At 44.7% G+C, this 14,467-nt stretch overlaps 1 protein-coding gene across 2 annotated transcripts in view; it reads left to right on the forward strand.

Annotated features, from left to right (window-relative positions):
• SPECC1L (sperm antigen with calponin homology and coiled-coil domains 1 like) overlaps positions 1-8,471 on the forward strand; it is a 64,814-nt gene extending 56,343 nt beyond the window's left edge. For both annotated transcript variants that reach the window (XM_068157242.1, XM_068157241.1), the window contains exons 15-16: positions 804-863; positions 2,960-8,471. In XM_068157242.1, the coding sequence (XP_068013343.1) occupies positions 804-863; positions 2,960-3,049 (150 nt within the window). In that variant the 3' untranslated portion in view covers positions 3,050-8,471. The remainder of the gene's footprint in view (positions 1-803; positions 864-2,959) is intronic.
• The last annotated feature ends 5,996 nt before the right edge of the window (positions 8,472-14,467 follow it).

A 14,467-nucleotide genomic window follows, 5' to 3' on the forward strand; every position in this document is an offset into this window, starting at 1 on the left:
GTGTTACTGGAAATCACAGTTGTAACACATCAGGCTGCCTTGCTGCTGTTTGCATTACAAGCTTTTAGTATTCTGAGCTCACTGGGTTAACTGGAACTTTGGAACAAGTATAAGGGGGCAAAAAATAACAGAATTTAATAAATGTAAGTCTGAGGCATTAGGTTTAACCTAAAGAGTTGGGAAATGTTTTCAGTTGGGGTTTCGGAAGCAAGGAGTGTTAAAAGCAAGCCTTGTAATCCATTAGATGTGTGTTTTGACGTGTTTTGTTCATCTCTTTCAAACTCATAAGGATATTGTTTCATCCTACTTTCTCACACTGATAAGTGACTGTGGTATTCCTCTCAAGTGATAGCAATCACAGAAAGGTAAACTAGATGCTGTCAGTACCGCAGAGTAGTCTGTGTGTATTCTGCTGTGCTACTGTTAGTAGGTACTGGTGTGTTGCCTGCAGCTGTAGTATTAATTATGATGCATCCTAAAAAGGAAATTAAAAATCAAGTGTTTCATTGAGACACAAGGAGATTTGGTTTAAATTTCTGCTTTTAAAAGAATCAATAATCTGTTCCCTAGCATTTGGTCGCTCAGTCGTCCTTCAGCGGCAATGACTTTTGAATGAGGAATTAGTTAAAGATGTTCCTAACTTTTGGACATGCTTCTTCCTATGGCTCTTTGAATTGCTGTAGTCAAAGCTGGGCTCCTTTTGAAGCTCAAGCAGCAACATTGCTGTGAACATTCTTAGCACTGCTTCATTATGGCTGAAGGAGCATTTCCTTGGTTTCTAACGTGTCTTCTGTCTCATGCAGAGAAGAAATTTCACCTTGGCTTTTCAGGCAGCTGAAAGTGTTGGCATCAAATCTACTCTGGTAAGTTTTAACTACCTGTTGAGCGAGATTAGAACCCATTTCTAAAAATCTAATTATTCTGGTTTGTACTTTTGAAGTATTTTGATGCTTTATGCTTAAAAATAGCAGCAGATGAGCCCAGCTAAAGGTTATTGCTCCTCTGTCATGCTTGACTGAAAAAGATACTCCCTGCTTCAGTGGCTTTTAGTAAGCCCACTGTCACCATGTTTTCATCATGAAACAGTGACTGAGATACAAACCTGCAGTCCAGCAGCTGCATCAGAGGAAGCAGTGTGATAGCAGATAAACTGAAGGTATAACAGGAAGATTCACCAAGCTTGTCACAGAATGCTTTGGGTTGGAAAGGACCTTTAAAGGCCTTCTAGTCCAAGCCCTGTGCACTGACAGGGACAGCATCAGGAGACTTGTTTGAGAATAATGGGGTAGAATCTTCAAGAATTCATCAGTTCTTTCCTGCCTGACCTCCTCTCAAATGATTTGGTTCTGTAGGAGTTCTGGAGTCAAGCTGTGGAATTTGGTTTTTTTTCTCAGTGTAGCATGGGGGTCAGGATTTCCCTCTTAAGTTCAGGCTTCAACTTTGTCATCATTCTAATAATTGTGAGGGTTGATTTTCAATTATTGTTTGTAAGAATCTTTCTTATACATATTTTTAGCTTAAAAGAATTAGTTTTCCATGGTATAGCATTGGCTAGGAAAGGGAAATTTATGAAGGTATGGCACTGGGGGTATCCCAAACCCCTATGAATAATTACCAGGGTCAAGCATGATACTGAAGTGATGTTTTTGTAACCTGAATTCGAACAAAGCTGCCGCCGTTAGCAGCTGATAATCCAGCAAAGTCAGACCACTTTAAAAATAACACTTTCCTTGATCCTTATCAGTGCTCTTACCACCCTCCCCACCTCCCCCAGTATTGTATTTGCTGACAATGGTAGTGCAGCTTTTGGGCTTTGTTAGTGATTTGCAGCGTGGAAATTTCTTACCAAGTGCTGATGTAAGAGGTAGCTTGTGGAAAACAACTGCAGTCATTTTCACAGAGTTCAGCCTTGCTCTGAGCTGTTGCTGTCTGTCTGATCTTTGTTATGGACTTACTTACAGGTACTCTAAAAAGGCAAATTGAATGGAAGTAAGTCTAAGTGCAAGCTGTAGCCATCTGAGAGATTTATTATCTGTTTACACACCTCCATTTGCAGTGTGTATGACTGTGTATTTTTTTCTCTTTGTCCATATTACATGGGTGAAGGGTGAATGAGGGTGTGAAAACTACTCTCTGTACATAGCAGTGGGAATGTAAGGGGCAGTTGCTTGTTCCCTGAGTAGGAAACTGCTCAGCTGCTTTCATGTGGAAAATTAAAAAAAGAATAATGACTTTAAGTTCTGGAGGTTCCTGGACCCAGAGCTGACAAAATAGACCCTTAGAGTAAACAGAATTGATGCTGTCCTTTGTGCCTGTGCTGGAAAGGGCATCTCAGGCTGTGTGTTTGCCAGCCTGGCGCACTGGCACCATGAAACACTCTGAACTAGCCTGCCAGACACAAACTGATGGCTTTGTGTCTTGGATCCAGCCAGGTGAAGAATACCCAGCTTCTCTCTTCCTTCACTCTTCACTTAGAAGTCCCTGTAAAATAACCTAAAGTTGAGTAGTCTGCTGTAAACCAGGATGCAGTTATTTATTTATTGATCTTTGACTCTTACCCTGTTAGCAATTTTGAACTTTAGCTTCAATCGATATCTGGGCCTTGATTCTCTGACTCACAGTTCCTGGATAGATTGTATTGACTTGTGGGGCTGGTGTGGGGCTATGTGAACACCAGAGTCCTTAACTGCTGTTGTACTAAGTGGGGGACAGCTCCAGCATGGCCAGCAGTAGACATTGTAGTCTTGAGTCAACCGAAGAACTGTCCGCAGGAGCACTGTTCATAGCTGTTTGCATTTGCTAATACAGAAATCCATGGGAGAAAGCAGAGCTTTCTGCTTCAGTGCTTTATGCTATGGCTGCTTTACAGATTGACCATGCCCAGGAGTCTGTAGCAGCACTGCTGCATTGCTCACGAGGTTGTCACCCCTGATCTTGACCAGTCTCTGTTCTGTGGCAGGACATCAACGAGATGGTGCGAACGGAGCGTCCCGACTGGCAGAATGTCATGCTGTATGTTACAGCAATTTACAAATACTTTGAGACCTGAAACCCCCAAAACTCAGCAGATCCGTGGGATAGAACCAGCATCAGCTACCAGATGGAAATCTTCCTGAAATGCTAATCCCCATTTCACTGAAAACTGGCAACATTTGAATCCCCTCAAACTTCAGTGACACTATCTTGGATTGCCTTGGATTGCTTCAGCTACTAAGCCTGGAAAGCACTGTGTAAAGCAAGAACTCATTGCCACAGTGCTTGGAATAACCCAAGTTATTAAGCTATTCAGATTAATTAAGTAGCCTAAAGAGCCTGGACTACTTCTGTGCTGCCTTGCCAGCCAGACTTCCTGAAGCTTTCTTTCCTAGGAGATGAATGGATCCTCTATGGGACACTGAATGTACAGCTGAGCTATGAGAAGGAAAAGGAGAACATGGCATCGCATCACTGAACTTTCTGTAGCATCTTGATACCACAGAGTCTGAGCATTCTACCCCAAAGCCTGTGACACCCTGATATAGTCGAGTTCTTCATGGTAATTTAGTTACTGCCTTCACAGCTATTTTCCCTCTCAAATGTGCACAATATTCTAGGAAAATAAGCTTTTGTTCCGTAGCGACAGAGGGAGTGGAAAAGCACTCTCCATACCTCGGAAAATTTGGCACAGAAGAAATCGTTCTAGAGCTTCATTTTAAGCCTACCTCTGTCACACTGATGTGGCTTCCAACTTTATCTTACAGATAGCAGAGACTAGCACACGCAGCTCCTGGTTTCCAGGGTGTGCTGTACTTCAAGGAATCTGTCCAAACTCCCTGTGCTTCCATTGCAACAGAAACGAATTGGTAATCAGCCCCTCTATGGCTGCTTCTTTCCCTTTTTCCTCCTTTGCCTGTACAGCACACAGCTACCCCAGGCTTTACAGCAATACAAGCATACAGCATGGATTTCTGTGGGAGAATTTTGAAACTGGGATAGGATTTCCTCTGCAGAGAAGGTATTTTCACTAAGATGGAACAGAGAAGTAGTTTGCTTCAAAATCCATCTTTGCCATGTGTTCTGTGTGGTTTTCATTGCTCTTGCACATCCTCGTCCCACTGGCAGAAGGTGAGGCAGGAATTCTGGAGGAACTGATGTCATGTGTGTACACCTAGGAGTCCTGAGTATTGTGTGGAAGTGACTCAGTGTCACAAGGACAGAACAGAACTTTAGCCTGCTCAGCTTCTCCTGGCGTGAATTCATGTAACAGCTCTCAGCAAAAGAGTTAAGTAAGTGCCTTAGTGATCATTGGAGTGATACATGCTGGCACTGCAGAGCCCTGTGCAGGGTGCTCGTGGCTCAGAGGGACCTCGCATAGCCATTTGTCATATGCTGTTTGCTGTAATCTTGTTTGTCAGATCAAGGGAAGACTTTGCTCTGTCATTGCTTCTGCCTCTTATTGTTCTGCATACTTATCACAGCTCAACATCTCTCATTAATATTAAGCAGAAGCCTACTTTAGAAGCGAGTTTTGTAGCAACTGCTATTTATAAGCACATGCTCTTCCAACACACTAACCCTCTTACAAAGAAAATGAATCTGCCATTCCTATGGTGCTCTTACGACTGTTAAGGACAGTTTGAATGTCAGAGATGTTAACCCAGTGAATGCAATTCTGCTTGGCATCTGTGAAACTTCACTGTGGTATAAAAGCACAGATTTCATTCCAAATTATTGCCAAATCCAACCCCTGTCATCTGAAGAACAGAGCCCATGTGAAGAGTAATAATTCAGCATGTCTCCTGCAGCTAGCATTGTGTATAAATGCACTCTTACACTGATATGTGCCTGTGAGAATTACAGAGATCTGCAAGTAACTGCTTCATGCTGGGGCCCTTTGGAGAAGTTTTCAGAGCAGCAGGGTCACACATTCTTTAGGATTCTGAAAGCGGTTAGATACTCTCAGATCATTAGCTGGTGCATTTGAAGAGCCCATGTAATCTAAAGACAATTATTGCAAGAGAGGGTTCAAGTTGAAAACCCTGCACTGACAGATTTTAGTAAAAGTCTGAAATACAATTTCCTCTCCTGTGTATTTCTTACTTCATTTCATCATGTGAGTTCCAGCAAGAGCAGGCTTACTGCAAATACACATCACTGCTGCCTTGCATTCCAGCTCCAGGCTTTGTCAGTTTGTGTTTCAAACCCTTCTATTCCCACTCTGAACAGATGTCCTCATCTGTGATGTCTTACTCTTTGCCTTAGATGTCCAGAAAATATTTTTCTAGCATTTCTTGGTCTAAATTGACTCGTGCCCTCTTCTGGTAAGGTAATTTGAGCTAATGAGCGACTTCAGTTACTTGGGCAGTTGTATTAGCCCTTAACTGAAATAACACCAACCGTCTAACCATTTGGGAATGGGGGAGTCACGGCTTTCAGAGCCTGCCTCTTAAAAAGATGAACTGCTAAACTTCAGAGAGATAAAGTTATCATAAAAGTGATCTTGTTTGGAACTGCAGAGCTCTGTGAACTTCTTCTTGGTGTGACCTGTCTGATAAACCTCGGCTGAATTCCTGTCTGTAAAGGAATATTGGGCTTCATGAAGAGGATTCTTTCATAATGATGTATCTGAGCCTTTACATATAAGGTGCTGCACAGGTGGCTGAGTGGAAGATGATGTAACCCAAACATAACTCTTTGCTGCACTCCACCACATGTTGTTTCTGAAGGTTCAAACCACATTCAGTTTTTTTTAAGAGGCAGAATAGTTGTAGCCCTTCTGGACATGGATGACAATACTGTGTTTGGTTCCTACCCATAGTTTGTCCTGAAATACTCTGGATTTTGTGCAGCTGAAGTGCAAGATTATGCTCATTTACTTTCTTTTTCATCCAGAAAATACTTCTGAATGTACTAAAAACAAAACAAAAAAGGAGAAATATTTTATCATCCATTTCTATTATTGCATTTTAATATGTGCCTTGCAAATCCCTGTGCTGTAGTATAGCAGGGCTACTCATTGCCTGCTGTAGAGGAGGTGGGTACCAGAATGGAGCTGTTGAACATCTGGATGCAGATACATCTGTGTCACCTTCTGCATCCTCTTCACTGAAACACGGCCTTCGTTCAGCTAAGTTTGCTCTGTTGTATTTCCTGCTTTCAATTTCTGTGTTGTTGTACATTTTGGGCTTGTCAGAGCCAAGATATCAAGCATCTGGGAGATGTAGCAAGTATCCTTCTGATAATTAATGCTGAATAACAGAAATGCCCCAGGCTTGTACAGCTCTGGTTTCTGTTAGGGTCTCCTGAGCAGTGTCTTTTTTTAGTTTAGGTATTTGTGCTTGCCAGTCTTGGGGATGCAACACACTTGAACTCAGTTTGACAAGGCTACTGCCCTAGCCTGCCTAAATGAATTCATTCTGTGCTAATGGAATTGTTTCCTCGCACCAAAACTTCCCCTAACCCTCTACCAGGTGACTGACTTCCAAGTGACATTAGCTTTTGCCTGCAATATTCCTTACCCTTAGGCTGCTGTGTGCCACAGGGTTGCACGCAGAGTTCCTGGCAGTTCCAGCAGGGCTTGTTGGATGCAAATCAGTGGAGTCAACTCACGTCAGGGCCTCCCATCAGCCTGAAGCAGCTGAGCTGGTTCCATTTGAATCCCCTATTTTCAGGGGGTTTCACTGTAGCCAAAATCCCTTGGCACGTTTGTTCTCCACTGGGAAGCATGCTTCTGTTTAATATTTTGGAGATTGTATTTATGGAAATGGAAAGGAAACTGTCATGAAGCTAGTTTTGTTGCACTTTTCTAAGGCTTTTGTAATTTGCATAGAGTTCTAGAATATGAACAACTGTCTGGGGAGGCCAGGGCTTCAAACCTGCTCTGCCCCAGCACAGCAATGTATTCCATGCATCTTCATTCTAGTGACATAAGGATTGTTTTAATTGCATGTAACTAGTTTATTTATATGGTAGTTAGGAAGCCCAGTGGACATTTCCTGCTGCAGAGGAGCCATTGGCAGTCCTGGTTCCACAGTTGAAGACCTGACCTGTCATGACCACGGGCTGCGTTTGCAATAATGGACTAGTCCTGGTTTGTTTCTGAACTCTGGTTCAACAAATGGGGAGCAAGAGGCTCTTCTTTTTTTGTTGTCCCATTGCTGAAATTTCTCTGGAGGCTTTTCCTGTTTCCAAACGATTGCATATGTTCAGTTAGGATGGTTACTTGGGAGTGACTTCAGTGAAGAGGACACAAGTACACGTAAGACACTCAAGTAGTTCATCCTTGTGACTCTCAACATTTCAGAACCGTTTGGGTTTATGTTAGTGTGAGGCAGTTTTACTCTGTTGAAGTAGCACTTTTATACATATCTGAAGGGGGGGGTTGAGCAGATTTTTTTTCTGTATGTTATCTAATGGGAAGAAAATATAAACACTACTAAGCAAAGCATTAGACTAGTTAGCTTCCAGACTGTTAGTTCACTTTAGGTCAGTAATGATCAAGAGTTGTTCAATGCAGCTGAAATAAATCAGTGATCCCATTTAACACTGGGCAGCTCTCCAGATCAAAGTTAGAAGGGCATTAATTGGTACCCTCCAGCTCTTGGATGAGGGTACCTTCAGTTCAGGTGTGAGGCAGACCTGACAGAACAGTGTGATGAGTTTTGGACTCCACTGAAGAGCAGACTTGTGCAGATGTCTCACTCTAGCTTCAGAGCACTATATTGGCTAAGGACTTACCTTGTTTGAGATGACGCTGCAGCCAGTAATAGAATCGAAAGAGATAATTTAAAGCTCATTTTCCATGGCATTTAGAGATGATGTAAAACCCAGTGATGCTTAAAAGCTTTTCCCATCCATCCAGCTTCTCTAATTCATGTTGGGTTTATGGTCCCTTGAAACACAGCTGTTGGACTGAGCTCATGGCACCTGGGTGGACTTAGTAATTCTTGTTCTAGACAACAAGCACTTTCCTCTTCCAGAAGCCTTTCAGGTGGTTTGCACACTGGCCTGTGTGGACACTTGACCTGGACAGAGAGTGTGTATTTGTACACACATCCACCTGTGCCTCCAGATGTGCTCGTCTGCAGGTTCTCAGTGACACCAGACATTTCCAGAAGTGCTTCTGTCCCCAGTGCTTGGTGTATGTATAGAAAAAGTAAGGAGGAAAAAACTATTTTGCTTCTGGTTAGAGCTAAGAAGCACAGGTTTGAGAAAAATGTGGAAGTCTGTTCAAATTGTGTTTCACCCTGTTTCTGATTCGAAAGGCAAAAAGCTGTTAATCATTGGAACTTAAAAGGTCAGTAAGCGTATTTTAAGCTAAACCTTTTGGAGGACCAATATGCTTTTAGTTTGCAAGGACCACTAAAGATCTGGGCATTTACTTTCTCCATAATGTATTCTGTACGAGTATTTAGTATGTATGCCTTCAATTTGCCAATGTTGCCATGTTTTCTTCTTAATTATTCATGAAATAAAGATTGCAAATAGCAAAATGTGTGTTTGTGTTTTCTTGAAGAAGGCACTGTAAAAACAGAAGGTTAGGGGCTGGAAAGAACCACCAGAGATCATCCAGTCCAACCCCCCTGTCAGAGCAGGACCACCTGGAGCAGGTCTCACAGGAACACATCCAGGTGGTTGCTGAATGTCTCCAGAGAAGGAGACTCCACAACCTCGCTGGGCAGCCTGCTCCAGGGCTCTGCCACCCTCACAGTGCAAAAGTTTTTTCTTCTGTTCCCGTGGAACCTCCTCTGCTCCAGCCAGCACTTCCAGGTTGAAGCTGGCACAAGGGCAGCATGGGGTTGAACAGCAGCAGCAGATTCAACTCAACCTGTGACAGAATTAAAGAGAAGTACATAAGGGACTGATGCCACCAACCCTACTCCAAGGTAAGGCTTTCACCAGCCTCCCCATCTGCCATTGCCCTCTGTATCCCCATGGTTTAGCTGCACTGTGTTTGCAGAGCTGAGTTCTGTCTGTGAGAAGCCCTGTGTGATAAATACGATGTTGAACGCTCTGAGGTATTTTTTTGCCCTTCAGGATTTTCAGTTCTTTGGAACTTCCTTAATCTCATTATGAAAATAGAGTTGAACACAGCAGTAGTGTCTTATCACAATATTTTTTACTGCTAAGCATTTGCATTGATTATGTAGTGCAAGGAAATATTTGTGCTTCTCTCCAGTGCTGCACAGAGCTCATTCCCTTGTTTATGCTTCCTTTTCTTAAACCATTTTAGGCTTTTTTTCTCTAAGCCAGAAGCCTCAAAGTTAAGCTCTTAAAAATGAAAGAAACTCGAGCAGGAGACATAACAGTCTGGAGACAGCTTCACTGAGCTGTTGACAATATCATGTTTTTCAAAAATAAATATCCCCAGAGCCCCAAAATGCCACTGTGCTGAGTTAACTCTGCCTGTCCCCCGGGGCCCGCGCTCGGAGTCCATCCGCTGCAGTGCAGCAAGGCCTGCAGTGCGCGTAGCTGCAACACTGCAGGGTTGGATCCTGAGGGGTGCTGAGCACCAGGAGGTTTTGCAGTACAGGAGCTGTTAGTTTTTTAATCCTGAACAAAATCTTTCCCCCCAAAAAGCTGGTTTAACAAAAGAGTCCAGCTGGACCGTCAGCCCAGCAGCGCAGAAAGGTGACAGGATGCCACGGAGCTGCAGGTGTTTACACACATTACAGTATCACAGTATTGCTAAGGTTGGAAGAGACCTCGAGGATCATCGAGTCCAACCTGTCAACACAGACCTCATGACTAGACCATGGCACCAAGTGCCACATCCAATCCCCTCTTGAACACCTCCAGGGACGGTGACTCCACCACCTCCCTGGGCAGCACATTCCAATGACGAACGACTCACTCGGTGAAGAACTTCCTCCTCACCTCGAGTCTAAACCTCCCCTGGCACAGCTTGAGACTGTGTCCCCTTGTTCTGGTGCTGGTTGCCTGGGAGAAGAGACCAACCCCTTCCTGGCTACAGCCACCTTTCAGGTAGTTGTAGAGGGTAATGAGGTCACCCCTGAGCCTCCTCTTTTCCAGGCTAAACAATCCCAGCTCCCTCAGCCTCTCCTCACAGGGCTGTGCTCAAGGCCTCTCCCCAGCCTTGTTGCCCTTCTCTGGACATGTTCAATTGTCTCGATGTCATTAAACTCAGGGGCCCAGAACTGGACACAGGACTCAAGGTGCAGCCTAACCAAAGCAGAGTACAGGGGCACAATGACTTCCCTGCTCCTGCTGGCCACACTATTCCTAATGCAGGCCAGGATGCCATTGGCCGCCTTGGCCACCTGGGCATACTATTGGCTCACGTTCAGACAGCTGTCAATCAGCACCCCCAGATCCCTCTCTGTTTGGCAGCTCTCCAGCCACTCTGACCCCAGCCTGTAGCTCTGCATGGGATTGCCATGGCCAAAGTGCAGCACCTGGCACTTGGATTTGTTGAATGCCATCCCATTGGACTCCGCCCATCTGTCCAGTCGGTTGAGGTCCCTCTGCAGAGCCCTTCAACCCTCTAACTGACCAACATCTGCTCCTAACTTGGTGTCATCTGCAAATTTGCTGATGACTGACTCAATCCCCTCATCCAGATCATCAATGAAGATGTTAAAGAGGATAAGGCCCAGTACTGATTCCTGGGGACACCACTGGTGACTGGCTGCCAGCTGGATGTGGCACCATTCACCACCACTCTCTGGGCTCGGCCCTCCAGCCAGTTCCTAACCCAGCACAGAGTGTTGCAGTCCAAGCCATGGGCTGACAGCTTAGCCAGCAGTTTGCTGTGGGGGATGGTATCAAAGGCCTTGCTGAAGTCCAGGCAGACCACATCCACAGGCCTCCCCACGTCCACCAGACAGGTCATGGATCATAGAAGGAGATCAGGTTGGAGAGGCAGGACCTGCCCCTCCTAAATCCCTGTTGGCCGGACCTGAGCCCTTGGCCATCCTTCAGGTGTGCAGTTACTGCTGCCAGGATAATCTGCTCCATCACTTTCCCTGGCACTGAGGTCAGGCTGACTGGCCTGGAGTTTCCAGGTTCCTCCATCGACCCTTCTTGTGGATGGGGACCACACTGGCCAGTTTCCAGTCATTTGGGACCTCTCTGGTGAGCCAGGACTGGAGGAAAATGATGGAGAGCGGCTTGGCAGCTCATCTGCCAGCTCTCTCAGCACCCTAGGATCCCATCCGGTCCCATGGACTTGTGAGTGTCCAAGTGGCTCAGCAGGTCCTGAACTAATTCATCATGGATTTCTGGGGCATTACACTGCTCCCTGACCCCATCACGCAGCTCAGGAGGCCACTCATCCTGAATTCCTGCCTTGCTGTTAAACATTGAGGCAAACATTGGAACAGGCCACTCAAACACTGCCTTAGCTTTATAAACCTATGAAGTTCCATCATTTTGCACCAAGATTCCTAGCAGGGAGTGGTGGGGAGCAGGGTCAGTAGCTACTTTTGTCTCAGATTGCTGTTGTGACAGAGCTTGGTTGTGCACAATGTGTATGTTCTTGAAGGTCTCTTCCAACCTGGTCTGGAATATTCTATTCTATTCTATTCTATTCTATTCTGCCCTCTCATTGCTCCTTAGAATAGAATGAGAACAGTGCAAGTGAAGAAGCAGCCAGTGACTTCTGCTGGGCCTTGCAAGCCCAACAGTTCAGTTATTGTAGAAAGGTAACTTCTTTATATTATTATTATACCAAATAAATAGCTGTTGCTCTGCAGCTCCCACATGATGATTCATGCTACCAGTTTTCCTTCTATTAATAGTCTACAGAAAATGCTTAAATTTAGATTGAACTCCATCTCCTTGTCTGTCATGCCGAATAGCAGTTAGAGAAATGAAGCCACAGTCTGTTTGGGCAGTGCCGTCTGTGGGGACTGGTCCAACTCTTGACATGCAGTTGCTGAAAATCCTTCTTTTGTTCCTGACCTGAGTGCAATTGGCAGAATGAAACAGTCTTGGGGATATGATTTGCACTTCCCTGTGGGAATGAATCTTACCTTAACTTTTTAGCTTGTTTTCCTTAAACCTGGATAAAAGCTGAACTCTTTCTAGGCTGGAATGGAGCACTTTGTGGGAAAGCTTTGGGTTTTGACATTTGTCCTTCATTGAGTCATTGGCCATGGGCATTTCCAGCAAAATGCACTGGTGGAAATGTCAGGAAGAAAGCAGGTTTGGCCCTTTCCTGTTTTGTTGTTGTTGTTGTTGATTACAAAATTGATGAATGTTGAATGCTGAACAATGTGAGAGAAATAATTGTATATATGGGGGGTTATATATATGTGTGTGTATATATGTGTCTGTTATGTTGGAGGAGTTGCCAGTGTTCCTGGAGGACCTCAAGCAACCCTTCTTGTTGACTAACCCCAGTGCCTTTCACTGCTTTTGAGGAGGTCTGGGCAGTATTGGTGGGAATGAGGTTATGGACAAGTCAGAACAGATCATTTGAAATGTCCTGTGTAACAGCATTGCATTTGTGTACTAAAGCAGTACTCGGTTGGATGCTTCTTTGCAAAATTCCCTCTGTTTAGAAAGCAAAGTTTCATGATGGAGGAGAGCTCTAGAGCTGGTAAACAAGCTCTCAAAGACAGAAATATTATTTCTGTTAAAAGCCCCCAAACAACAAAACCCTCATTAATTCTTTCAGATTTGGCTCTAGACAAACTAGTGATCCTTTTCAGTCCCTCACACAGGAGCCTCAGGACATCAATATGATTTTCCTCTATCTTGCTGCTGATTTGGGTTTTTATTCACAGTGGCATCACTGAGGTGTCCAAGCAGACTGTTGCCAATGCTGCCTCAGCAGAGAGAAGGGTGAGTTCCATGACTGATGAAACTCAATTGTGCTTTACCTTGCTGTCATCTTTTCGAAGGAGGCATTTCAGCCTTTATTCTACACAGTCTTTGTAGTGTTTACTACTTGAGCTAAGCCTGAGAAGTGCAGATGGTCTCCTATCACTACTTTCCAGCTGCCCAAAATTCATGTTTGGCTTGTTCAGCTCAGAGGTAGTGCCCAGGCTGTTACTGCAGCTCTGCTTTTCAGGAGTGAAAAAGCCCTTCTTGGCTGCATACAGGGGAATCGGAGAACTTCGTTTCTTTCTTTGCAGTCCTGGATAGCTTTCAGCTCACAGCCTGAGCCAGCAGCCAGCTCTAAGTGTGTGGCAGTACCATCTCCATGGCTGCTGAGGCTGCTGGAAGCTGGTTTATTTTCTGGTAGCTTCAGCCCACCTCTTCATGTGATCCCTTCTCCAAGTGCATCTGGTAATCGTGGTAATGCTGGTTTTCCTCTGTGAGTAACTAAGGAGGGAAAGAAAGTTAGCACTGTCCAGTACTGCTGTCCCTCCATATGTCGTAAACACAACACAAACCCACAACAGCTGCTTGTGCTCCTTACTGCCCATTTGCTGTCATCCTTGGCCAGTGGTCAAGGGGGGTATAAGTAGAACTGTCTACAGACAAGGACAATCTGTAGTGAATATGCACAAGGAGAAATGTCATCTGAAGACAATCTGGGTACTTGACAGGGACAAGAGCATAGAAATCACAGCAAACCAATGAATTCCATAATTCACAAACAAGGCAGCAGCTCAATTCAAGACCATGCTGCAGTGATGGAAGCAAGTGTGTCCAGCTGCTAACCAGGCCCCATGCCAGCAGCTGCTCATTACCAACACATTGACTTGGGCAGGGGTGAGAAATGGGCAGCAGAAAGGCAGAGAGGATCTGGCTCGCCTGCTCTGGGAGGTGTTAATACTGATCCTGGACGTCTTGAAGCACTGCAGAATTCCCAGCTGCACATAGAAAACCAGTAGGTGGCAATGGGGACAATTCCAGATTGGAGTGGCTGGTGAGGGAAGGGATCAGTGGTTTGGTGGTTTCGGTAGTGGTGTGAGAATGCTTTTATGAGGGGGAAAAAAGTAATTTCTAGGAAACATTAGAAGCCTGTCAGGGTGCCATTATCAGCCAGCCCTGTGAAACCACTTGGGCATTTGCTTTGCATCTTTTGTGCCTTGCTGATTTTGAAAACAAAATCAACATAGTCCACATCAAATAATCTTAAAACTAATTAGCTCCAAAAATCAAGAGAGTTCTAACTGGGAAAAGAAATATCCAATGAAGGATTTCTGGGGTCCCTCAAAACGGCATTGATCAACCTCTGTGACTCGGAGAACTTGTGAGATGATGTGTGGAGGGTGGGAGCCAGCCTGATAGCTTAATGAAGGAAGCTAACTGCAAGGACTTTGTTTTTAATCTATTCAGAAGCAAAAATCATATTTAGAAACTGCATCCCTGCTCCTTGCAAGTATTTTGAGTCCCAGCTTTCATTGATTTCACTGTGAGAGAGTCTATTTGGGTCGAAGATGACAGGCAACCTCTACAGTATAGAGACACTGCCCTGAGAGGAGCAGCACTGAACAGATGCTGCAACCCCTCTAGTTCAGACACAGCTGCAAACCACAATATTTCATGGAATATTGACTAGGAGTGGGAAAAC

This window comes from Melanerpes formicivorus, unplaced genomic scaffold (assembly GCF_026170545.1).
Source record: "Melanerpes formicivorus ecotype bairdi unplaced genomic scaffold, bMelFor1.0.p_v2 SCAF_36, whole genome shotgun sequence".
NCBI lineage: Eukaryota > Metazoa > Chordata > Aves > Piciformes > Picidae > Melanerpes > Melanerpes formicivorus.